The 12,031-nt window shown below is 39.0% G+C and overlaps 1 protein-coding gene across 3 annotated transcripts in view; it reads right to left on the bottom strand.

Moving 5' to 3' along the window:
• Window positions 1-705: 705 nt before the first annotated feature.
• LOC132271938 (K(+) efflux antiporter 5) overlaps window positions 706-12,031 on the bottom strand; it is a 54,471-nt gene continuing 43,145 nt past the window's right edge. For all 3 annotated transcript variants that reach the window (XM_059773440.1, XM_059773441.1, XM_059773442.1), the window contains one exon: window positions 706-1,221. In XM_059773440.1, the coding sequence (XP_059629423.1) occupies window positions 1,180-1,221 (42 nt within the window). In that variant the 3' untranslated portion in view covers window positions 706-1,179. The remainder of the gene's footprint in view (window positions 1,222-12,031) is intronic.

Below are 12,031 nucleotides of genomic sequence, written 5' to 3'. Positions count from 1 at the left end.
TTCATTCACTTTAAATTTGGGTCTCATTCACTTTGAACTTCATTATTGTTTTTGGGCCTGATTCTGTATTATTTCAACTAATTTACTACACAATAATATATTTATAAATACAATATAAAAAATATATAATTAAAATAAATGCATCAAAAAATATATATATTTAGTAAATTAGTATAATAATATTTCACATAAATTCTCCCGCTTTCACCTAATTTTAGATTTTGCCATTCCCTAATTTTAGATTTTGCCATTCCTGTGCTCCCGCATCATGTGACTTGGCTTGTAACAGGAGTTCTCAGCTTGGTCAAAATGGCGCTATTTCCCGGTGTGAGTTCCCCTTATGCTCTCTCTTTCTTGTTCTCTCTGGCATTCGTCTTTTGTCTCTCTGTTTTCTTTCTCTGCCAACTTATGTTGATGGCACGGACAACATAGTATTACCTGTGCTGGGAGTCTTGGCATATGCGTGCATAAATATGAAATTTAAAGAGTATTTATAATAGGGAATTTAAAGAGGACACATCAATTGTTCAACGAATATATTTGGGTTTTAGAAAAAAGAAAAACTCTTTTTAAAAAATACAATAAATACACACTAGCACATATCACCATCAAATAAACACCAAACCCAACATAAATTTTAAATTTCTTTCTGAGAACATCCAAATAAAAGTAGCAAGAGCGATTTGCTTCGGTACCAATATGAAATTGAGTATGAAAGTAATCACTTCATTTAAATAATGTCAGAAGTTACATCTATATCCAAAACCCCCTCGCGTAATCATGTCCTCCTTAACTAATTTTACTCCAAGGAAGATCTGATAAAAGGCCGGCAAACCTCGATCTTCCAAAGAAGATTAAAAAAAAAGTATTCGATGTATATCATGCTAACAAATACTAAAATGATTACTTCTTCTAAGAGATATGCTTCTCGTAAGTAGTCATCATCTATACAATATTCAAAGAATATAGAATAATAGAAGATATCTGTACACATGAACTCCAAACTTTTGCTGGAACTGTATACTCGGAGTTGTAATCCAAAGTCTTCTGATGAAATTCTCTGTCGACAAAACTCTGTAATTCAAAATTCTTTGTTCTGTAACTGGAACCTTCAATACAACAAGATGTGATCACATCAAAGGTCATGACAATCTATTATGTGCTTCGATTATGGAAAGGTCATGACAATCTGTTATGTGCTTCGATTATGGAAACTCTCTCCTGCAAAAAAAATAAAAATAAAAGGGGGGGGGGGGGCAAAATGAAACAAAGTATAAAAAACACAATCCAATCATTATTTATAGCTTTTAAGGGGAAAATGTTCAAAAAAGTTTAGCTTATAGTGCATACGCATCCCTGAGGAAAGAACAGAAAGGAACATAACCATAGAAACAAAATGTTGTACTGTTAAAGAGAATTGCCTCAATAGGAGTTTGCAGATGCTCCATTTCTTTTAACATAAAAAGAAATACTGGTATCAATCTTCTAGATGAGAGATGGATATTACTAATTGAGATGACTTAATTGCTATATATATGTGTGTGCGCGCGCGTGTAACAACCCTCACCCTATCCAGACAAGATATTGTCCGCTTTTGGCTTCCTCGGACCAGAGATCCATCCTGGTACTACTTCAGGTTAAGCACGCTTAACTCCGGAGTTTTGGTAGATTCACGGCTATCACGGCTTTAAAACAGGTTGTGTCATAGAAAGGTGTAGCACCTACATATAGCACTTTACCTTTCTCAGGCGATGTGTGCAAGTGTTCGCCCACATCACACCCACCCACAGAGGTCGCCACAATCACCCACCATGGGGCCCAACATCCTCATTGGCCGCACTTCCGGCTGGGTTCCGGTTCTGATATCATTTGTAACCACTCTCACCCTATCTAGACACAATATTGTCCATTTTTGGCTTCCCAAGACCAGAGACTTCCCAGGGGGTTACCCATCCTAGTACTACTCCAGGTAAGCACACTTAACTCCGGAGTTCTGGTAGATTCACGGCCATCACGGCTTTAAAATGCGTTGTGTCATAGAAGAGTGTAGAACGTACATATAGCACTTTACCTTTCCCAGGTGATGTGGGATCATAACACCATGTAGCCTTCCAGTGCTCGCCCATATCACACCCGCCCACAGGTCGTCATAGTATGTGTGTATCTGGTTTCAATATTTGTCCATTTGATTAGTTTGTCTATTCCCCGCAGTTCAACTTCCTTTTGTTAAAAAGAGGGTTGCTATTGAATTACCAGAGAAGAAAGGAAGGTGGGTTGCTATTGTACCTCACTAGACTAAGACTAGGTTCTGTTTGTCTCTATGTAATACATTTTACATGTAAAATGTATTTCTTATTTTCCGGTGTTCGGTTCAAGTATATTTTAAAAGTACATTTAAAAAAACTTACATCCAAACCTCCTAATTTTAAGATATTTGAAAACTAGAACTGGAATGACCACAGTACATCAGTGTTGAGAGAGAGAAAGAGACTTCTTTTTTTTCCTAGTTGATACTCAATCCCCCACCCACCCCCAAGGAATTGTTTGCATTGAAGAGGGGTCAAACCTTAGACCTTATACTTCCTGAGGCACTAAGGCCAAGTTCTTACCCACCTGAGCCGAGAGAGAGAGAGAGACTTGTGTGTCCTTTTTCTTTTTTTTCTTTTTTTTTTCTTTTTTTTGATAAGTAAGATTTCATTAAAAGCTCAGATAATACACAAGGCGACAACTATAATTTCAAACTATCCAAAATATCCAAAAGATGCCCATAGATTTACTATTATGTCCACTAACCCAAAAGAATAGAAGTTAGTATATTGTATTCAAAAGAACACCATAAACAAAGGACCTCATATTCCTCTCGCACCACAAATCCCACCATAAACAAAGGGAAATGGCCCTCCAAGAATTTCTGGTTTGACCCTTCGCTATACACCCTCTCCAAGCCTCTATCATGTCCACCGTGGAACTAGGGGACACCGAAAACATACCAAAATGCAGCCAAAAACATAGACCAAACATCCCTAAAGAGAGGGTGATTCACTATTTCCTCCATCTTCTTGCACATGCAACACCAGTTCACTACAATATGTCATCTCCTTCTAAGATTTTCAAGAGTGAGGATGCTTCCAAGAGCAGCTGACGAAGCAAAAAAAAGACACCTTCAAAGGGGCTTTTGACCTCCATTAGCATTCCAAGGGAACGTAGGACCTGGGATCTCCAACAAGCTCTAGTAGAAAGACTTAACCTCGAAGGCCCCTCTCGGGGTACCCACCCAAACCCTCTCATCCAATCATAGAAACCTACGAGGTGAGGAAACCCAATCATGGAACTAAGAACTTTTCTACCTCCGTAAATTCCCAATCATGGAACTCTATAAAACTGCACGTCGCAAGTTATCCTCCTGCTATCGAGTTGATAATAGTCAGCAACCAGGGCATGTCTATTCGTAGAAATCCTGAAGAACCGAGGAAAGCTGCGAGCAAAACCAATGACCCCATACTAGTGATCCTCCCAAAATCTGACGTGCCTCCTGCTCCGTACTCTCATCCAAATTCGTTTGAAAAACTCATTCCAACCCTATTGAATTAGCTTCCAAATTCCCACTCGCTGGAGATCTCAGCTCCCTAGACAACCACCCTCCATCACCCTCCCTACACCGACAAGCAATGAACCCCTACATAATCAGGACCTCTCTCCCCAAAATCTCCAAAGCCATTAGCCCAACAAAGCCTTGTTGAAAAATCACCGAGTGGTATTTGAACTCATCTCCCATACCACCCCACATAAACTTCCTCTGCATCATATCAAATCTCCCAACAATAGACATGGCTCCAGCCCCACGTGAGTTCCCATTCCCCGGTCAAGTAGTTCTGCAGCATCAACCATGCGCCACCTCTTTGTGAAATGAGATTCGAATTCTAGGATCATAAGTCATTTTTACGCAAATGGTGTAAAATATGTTTCTTAATTCTTAGTGCAACCAAACACCAACAAATATGGAAACATCATAATAAATGGAGCTTATGGGAAAAACAGCCTTCAATAATAGCGTCCTAAATTGCAAAAGACAAAGAAGGCAACAAAAGCAAACAATCTCCGACAGTTGGTCCTCACAACAATTACTCGTAAGAAATTGCTCACGCTGAGAAGCTACTACGTGAAAATACAATGTCAACATTTAGGTTACTCTATAGTCTCTCTCTCAACAGCCAATGTGGCCTTTTATGGACCACTAAAATAGGGCTGACAAGTAGATAGCATAGCTTAGATGATTTTTTAGAAACTACACTTGGAATTTGTTTCAGTTAGCGTGTATAGCTGAATGTACAGCTGTTATCTATTAAGAGTTATAGCTGTTATCTATTAGGAGTTAGCGTGTATTAGCTGTTATCTATTATGAGTTAGCGTGTATTAGTTGTCAAATTAATTGTATAGTTGACTTACCTTGAATAGGTCTGTGTATTCTGTATAAATACCCTTAAGATATATGAAAGATAAATAACTTTTTCTGCCATTATCTATTTGGTATTAGAGCTGAAAAAAAAAAAAAAGAGGAAAGGAATTTCCGCTGCTTTCTTTTCTTTTCTTTTCTTTTCTTTTGCTGCTACTTGTCTTCAATACCTCTTAGCCACGATCCATGGCAGCCAAAACAACCACTAATTCTTCCTCTCTAACTAAAAATTCATCTGACAGCAAGAAGTTCTCCACGATGACTATTCACGAAACTTCTTCTCCTATTCCTATTAAATTGGATGGTGCTAATTATCGTGTTTGGTCTCAAATTTTGGAGATGCATATTGCTGGTAGACAGAAAAAAGGGAATATCACAGGGAGAAAGGTTGCACCTGCAGAGGATGATCCAAGCTTTGATGAATGGGAGGCTAAAGATGCCCTAGTCAAGTCTTGGCTTATCAATTCCATGACGGTAAATCTAATGTCCCACTTTGTGCAGTGTGGAACAGCCAGGGAGGTGTGGGATGCGGTAAAGAGAAGCTATCTTGATGTCTCTGATTCTTCTCAAGTTTATGAACTGATGAAGAAGTTCTTTCAATTGCGTCAGGATGGTCGGCCTCTTGTAGAGTACTACAATGAGCTGAACTCAATCTTCAAGTAACTTGATTATCGAAGACCAAATGATATGACGTGTGCAACTGATATAGAGAAACAGAGGAAGCGTATTTCTAAGGATCGGGTCTATATGTTTCTTGCAGGTTTGGATCACAGTTTGGATCAAGTTAGTAGTCGTGTTCTAGCTACCTCTCCTTTACCAAGCCTAGAAGAAGCATATTCCCTAGTTCGTCGTGAAGCACAGAGACAGGTCACCATGGCAATAAAGGATCACTCAGAGGCCTCGGCTCTTGCTGTCCAAAGGAGTTCCCGACCAGCTCCTCCTTCTACCGACTCTAGTTCTCGTCTCTGCAGTCACTGCAATAGTACGAGACATATGGTTGATGTTTGCTGGAAGAAACATGGTTATCCGGAGTGGTTCAAGCTTAAGCAAAGCTGAGAAGAAGAACAAGAAATTTGCTCAGGTTGCTATCACCGACACTTCTCTATCTTCTGCTTCTCATGTATCTCGAGTGTCTTCTCAAGGAGGTAATTCTGGTTTGGCCTTTATTTCTACTGCTTCTAACACTTGGGTTATTGATTCAGGGGCCACTGATCATATGACTAGTAACTCTTCCATACTTCACTCTCTAATACCTTCACCTGTTAAGTCTGTTCAGGTTGCTAACGGGACTCCTATGCCAATTACAGGGCTGGGAATGTCTCACTTTCTCCTACATTCTCCATGTCTTCAGTTTTACTTGCACCTAATCTCTCTAACAGCCTTCTTTCCATTAGCAAAATTACCAAAAAACTTAATTGTTCTGTAACTTTTCATTCTACCCATTGTGTGTTTCAGGACAATCTTACGAAGATGACGATTGGCATTGGTAAGGAGAGAGGAGGTCTTTACTACTTGGAGAAGGGGGTAAGGGAGTTAAAATCTGAACCTAGCCGTGGTTTTCAAGTAAAGAGAGAGTCTGATAGAGAGAAGATATTTTTATGGCATTGTCGTTTGGGACATCCATCTTTCTCTTATTTAGAACGTTTATTTCCTAAGTTATTTTGCAATATTTATGCTTCTAGTTTAGCGTGTGAACAATGCATTTATGCTAAAAACCATCGTGTTCCTTTTAAAGTGAGTTTCAATAAAAGTCCTATTCCTTTTCATGTGTTTACACAGATGTGTGGGGTCCTTTTTCTACTCCTTCTGCTTCGGGCCATAAATACTTTGTATCTTTTATTGACGACTGTACTAGAGTGAGTTGGGTTTATTTGCTAAAATCTAAGAGTGATGTTATACCTGTTATTCCTCAATTTTACAAAATGATTGTCACCCAATTTCATACTCAGGTTCAGGTTTTCCATTATGACAACGGTGGTGAGTATGTGAATCAGTCTCTTACTGATTTCTTCAAACAACATGGCATCCTCCCCCAGACAACGTGCGCCTACACGCCACAACAAAACGGCATAGCAGAGCGTAAGAATCGTCATCTCTTAGAGGTGGCTCGTACCTTATGCTTTACTATGAATGTTCCTAAGCATTTCTGGGCTGAGGCTGTCATGACTGCTGTTTTTCTTATCAAACGAATGCCTTCTCGTATAATTAAATATCAAACTCCATTGAGAATGCTATCCCGATTTCACTCTATTCCTTCTACACTTAATCTTTGTCCTAAGGTTTTTGGTTGGGTGTGTTATGTTCATATACATTCTCTTCATAGGGATAAGCTTGACCCTCGTTCTCTTAAGTGTGTCTTCCTTGGTTACTCTAGTTCATAAAAGGGCTATAAATGTTTTCATCCTCCTACAAGTAAATACTATGTGTCCATGGATGTTCAGTTTTGTGAAAGCGAGTCTTATTTTGGGGATGTAACTCCGATTCCTCTTCAGGGGGAGATTAGTAGTAAGGAAGAGGAACGGTTATGGCTGGAAGAAAAGAGGTTGTGGATTTCAGGTAAGGAAGAGGATTCAGCTGTTATAAAAAAAGGAGAACCTTTAGATACTCTTGATTATGTGGAGACTGAGTTCAATGAAAAAATAGGTGAAAGACCAGCCCACTTGTTCAAAGAAATATATGTGAGAAGGAACAAGGATGCCACTGTCATGCCACCTCCTTCTAACTCTAGTACCCCTCTTGATGATACTACCATGCCATCAGATGAATCTTCTAGGATTAACTCTGAGGTACATGTTTCTTCTCTTTTAACTTCAACTTTAGATATTAATTCTAACCCTGTAACTTCTGTAGAGACTGTTGCCTTGAATCCACAAGTTGGTGATCAGGGTAGGAGGTATCATTTTCGTGATCGTAAAGAACCTGATAGGTTGGGTTTCTCCAAATTTTCTTCTAATGTTGTCTATCCTATCTCTAATGTTGTTTCCTATCACCGTCTGTCTAAGACTCACCTAGCTTTTGCCCTTTAGTTGTCTTTTGTGTCTGTTCCTAGTCATTTTCAGGATGCCCTTGGTGATCCCAAGTGGAAGGCTGCTATGGTAGAGGAAATGAAGGCTCTCCAGAAGAACTCTACTTGGGAGTTGGTCGAGTTACCTCAGGAAAAGAAGACAGTGGGATGTAATTGGGTGTTTACAGTGAAGTATAAGTCAGATGGGACAGTTGAGAGGTACAAAGCTAGACTAGTTGCCAAGTGATACACTCAGACTTATGGGATTGATTATCAAGAGACCTTCGCTCCTGTGGCCAAGATGAACACTGTTCGAGTTATACTTTCTCTCGTAGTTAATTTGGACTGGCCATTACAACAGTTTGATGTGAAGAATGCCTTCCTTCATGGTGATTTGATAGAGGAGGTGTATATGGATCCTCCCCCGGGGTTTACACCTGAAGGAGGTAAGGTATGCAAGCTAAAGTAGGCTTTATATGGGTTGAAACAATCACCAAGAGCATGGTTTGGGAGGTTGAGCTACTCAATGAAGAAGTATGGTTTTAAGCAAGCTTTGGTAGATCACACTCTCTTCTATAAAAGGAATGGTGATGATATTACTTTGCTTATCGTTTATGTGGATGACATGATTGTTACAGGTAGCAACACCAATGAGATAGAGAAGCTTCGGAGCTATTTGGCCAAGGAATTTGAAATGAAGGACTTGGGGGTTCTGAAATACTTTCTGGGCATTTTAGTGTCTCGGTCCAAGCAAGGACTTTTTCTCTCTTAACGAAAGTATACATTAGATCTCTTATTAGCTGAAACTGGTAACTCTGCGTGTGTTCATATAGACACTTCTATTAAAGTAAATCATAGCTTAGCTATCTATCCTGATCAGATTCCGACAAACAAGGAGGGATATCAGAGACTAATGGGGAAGTTGATCTATCTGACTCACACTAGGCCTGACTTGTCGTATGCAGTTAGTGTTGTGAGTCAATTCATGAACAATCCAAGTGACCGACACATGAATGCAGTGAATCATATTTTGGCTTATCTAAAGTCCTCTGCAGGTAAAGGTGTTATGTTCTCCAGGGATGGACACCTAGACATTGTGGGTTATACAGATTCTGATTTTGCGGGAGCCAAGTTGGATAGGAAGTTTACTTCAGGGTATGTGTCATTCGTTGGAGGCAATTTGGTGACCTGAAGGAGTAATAAACAGAATGTGGTATTGTTGTCTAGTGCAGAAGCTTAATACCGTGCTCTTCATCATGCAATTACGGAGCTTACAGGGTTGAAGATTCTCTTAAGTGAGCTTGGGTTTGGTCCAAAGAAGCCTATATTGATTTTTTGTGATAATACGGCAGCTATTGATATTGCTAATAATCCAGTGCAACACGATCGAACTAAGCATATTGAAATTGACGGAAACTACATCAAGGATAACCTGGATTTTGGTGTGATAGAGGTTCCTTACATTAAGAGTGCGAACAAGCTGGCTGATATGATGACTCATGGTGTTACTAGTGACTCATTTCATACATCACTATCCAAGTTGAGCATGTGCGATATCTATGCACCAACTTGAGGGGGAGAGTTAGCGTGTATAGCTGAATGTACAGCTGTTATCTATTAAGAGTTACAGCTGTTATCTATTAATAGTTACAGCTGTTATCTATTAGGAGTTAGTGTGTATTAGTTGTCAAATGAATTGTATAGTTGACTTACCTTGAATAGGTCTGTGTATTCTGTATAAATACCCTTGAGATATATGAAAGATAAATAACTTTTTTTGCCATTTATCTATTGTTTCAGCATTAGGCTATTATGATTGGATAAAGGATTTTGGAAAAGATTTTAGACGTCAGAAAAGGAATTTGAAGATGCTGGAAATTATTATTATTATTATTTTCAGCTAGAAATGTTGAGGATATTGAAAATTCCTCCAGTAATGCCGGAAAGGATTTTAGGACCCCCAATACATTTTTTTTTTTTTTTTTTTTGATAAGTAAAGGACCCCCAATACATATTAATCCCACCACTGTATGTCTCATAAAAAATTCCTTGAAACAAGAGATACAAATGAGAGTAGCAGTTGTGAAGTTTTAGGGTTGGATACATGGAGAGTGGTAATATCTAAAGACCTAGAGAGGGTTAGCGTGTATACTTTGAATTTTTTATTTTTTATTTCTTATCAACCTTAAAAAACATTTTTTGATAAGTAAGATTTCATTAAAGGAAAAAACCGCCCATGGCGACACTATAACTTCAAACTATCCCAAATCCAAAAAAATGTCCATAGATATACAATTCCGCCCAGATATACAATTCCGCCCATAAACCCAAAAGAATAAAAAAGACATTATATTGTATTTGAGAGTCCAAATAAGAGACTCTTCACCATCAAAGGGCCTCCTATTTCTCTCGCGCCACAAAACCCACCATAAACAAAGGGGTGTGGACCTCTAAGCATCTCTAACTGAGCTCTCCACTATACACCCTTTCCAAGCCTCTAACATGTCTACCGTGGTTTCCGGAGAAACCCAAGCCAGGCCAAAAGCAACCAAGAACATAGACGACAAGTCCCTCGCTAAATGGCAATGAAGCAGAAGATGGTTCAACTTCTTACACATTCAACACCAGTTTACCACAATTTGTCGTTGCCTTCTAAGGTTATCACGAGTGATGATACTTCCCTCCAAGGGCAGCAGACCAAGTAAAGAAAGCCACCTTCAAAGAGTCTTTCATCCTCCAAATTGCTTGCCAATGGACAAGTGGGGCCAGGAATCTACATCAGGATCTGGTAGAAAGACCTAACCTCAAAACCCCTCTCGATGATCCTGCCCAAACCATCTTGTTCATACCTACACCCTCCACCACCTGTCTATAAATCAAAGCGAGAAAGTTTGTGACCTCCATAAGCTCCCAATCATGAAGCTCCCTACGAAACTGCACATTTCAAGTCACCCTCCCATTATCCAGCCAATAATAGTCAGCAACCACAACGTTCACAAAAATCCTGCAAAGTCGAGGAAACCTGCGAGCCAAAGTAAAATCCCCACCCCATCTGTCCTCCTAAAATCTGACATGCCTCCCACTCTGGACTCTAAATCGGATGATTTTGGAGAACTCATCCCATCCCTTCCGAATGAGCTTCCAAGACCCCATGCCCGCTAGAGTTCTCGCCTCCCTAGATTGCCACCCTCCATCTCCCTCCCCATAGTGAAAGGAAATGACTCGCCTACAAAGTTTGGTCCGCTCGCCCTCCAAAGCCATTTGCCCAACAAAGCCTTATTGAATAAATCCATCCTTCGCACTTATCAAAAAAAGAAAAAAAAAATCCATCCTTCAGATCCCCAAGCCTTATTCACAAATCAACCTTACAAATTTAATCCAATCAATCAAGCACTTAACCATGCAAACAATCAGACATGTAAAGTAAAAAGCAAGAAAGGACTAAAACCAGAATTTTTGTATGAAAACCCAAAATGGGAAAAATCATAAGATCTCTTTCAGAGCAAACCAATCCTGATACAAATAAGAGGTTGCAATCCAGAACCATGACTTGATTTTATGCCTGTTACAATTCCTCAAAACTCAGTTACTATCGAAACCTCAGGTTAAAGTCTTTTATCCCAAGAGCGTAGGTGCTGCAGATTCGCAGAAGCCTCGTTAACGCCAGAAAATTACAATCTCATTTTCTGAACCGTTAACACAATTGCTCCATGTCGTCCTTTTTCTAAAGTGATTCAACACTATCGTTCACAACAACATTTTCAATTTCCAAAGGCACGATAATGTAGGGTGGGTAGAACAAATTAGTAACGTTTACAACTAAGTAATTGACCTAACCATAAACTCTCAATCTCTTTTGAAGTATATAGCTCTATGTATGTGTCTCTTTATATCTCTCTTTCTATCATGAAAAACAATAAGAAAACTCATATCTTTAGTGTCCAAACAAATATGAGGCAAATTAAAGTTGGATTCGGAAAAAACTCTTAAATATCTCAATTTCCGACTCATCTACTAGTACAGACATTTTCTACATACATAACCCTCTACTGAAACTTCTACAGGTACAAAACCCTTACAACATGTACCATACATCTACCAGCACATAATTTCTGCGCATCACATAGATGCACTCTATCTTAATCTTGAGCTCTAAAATGACTTTTCAAGTTCCAAAAATCAAATTAACCCTAACTCATTTTAATCAAGTCTATAGCCTCAAAGACCACATAATAAAGATAGTCTAATCCATCCATTAACCGTCTTAAATTCTAGGTTCTCTAAAGGTATTACTAACATTTGCTTTTCCCTAGTTGGTATTACTAACATTTACTGAAGTGTATATAGAAATGGTGGAGCAAACCATTGAAATCTACACAATTCCATATTCGACAATCAATCTTAATTTATAGCGTATAGAACCTTGGCAAGTTGAAATAGACCAGATATTCGAGACATATTGTTTAACATTTGCATGCTTTCGTGTTATGGAAATTGCCAACACACTAATATATTTCTTAACATCAAGAAAGGCTCTTAGGCACTCCCAATGTAGCAAAAGAACCCATTTCTCT

Source organism: Cornus florida, unplaced genomic scaffold, assembly GCF_030987335.1.
Source record: "Cornus florida cultivar Cherokee Brave unplaced genomic scaffold, ASM3098733v1 CherokeeBrave_3.0.0_Hap2_Chr08, whole genome shotgun sequence".
NCBI lineage: Eukaryota > Viridiplantae > Streptophyta > Magnoliopsida > Cornales > Cornaceae > Cornus > Cornus florida.
This window is presented reverse-complemented; position numbering and strand designations above follow the sequence as displayed.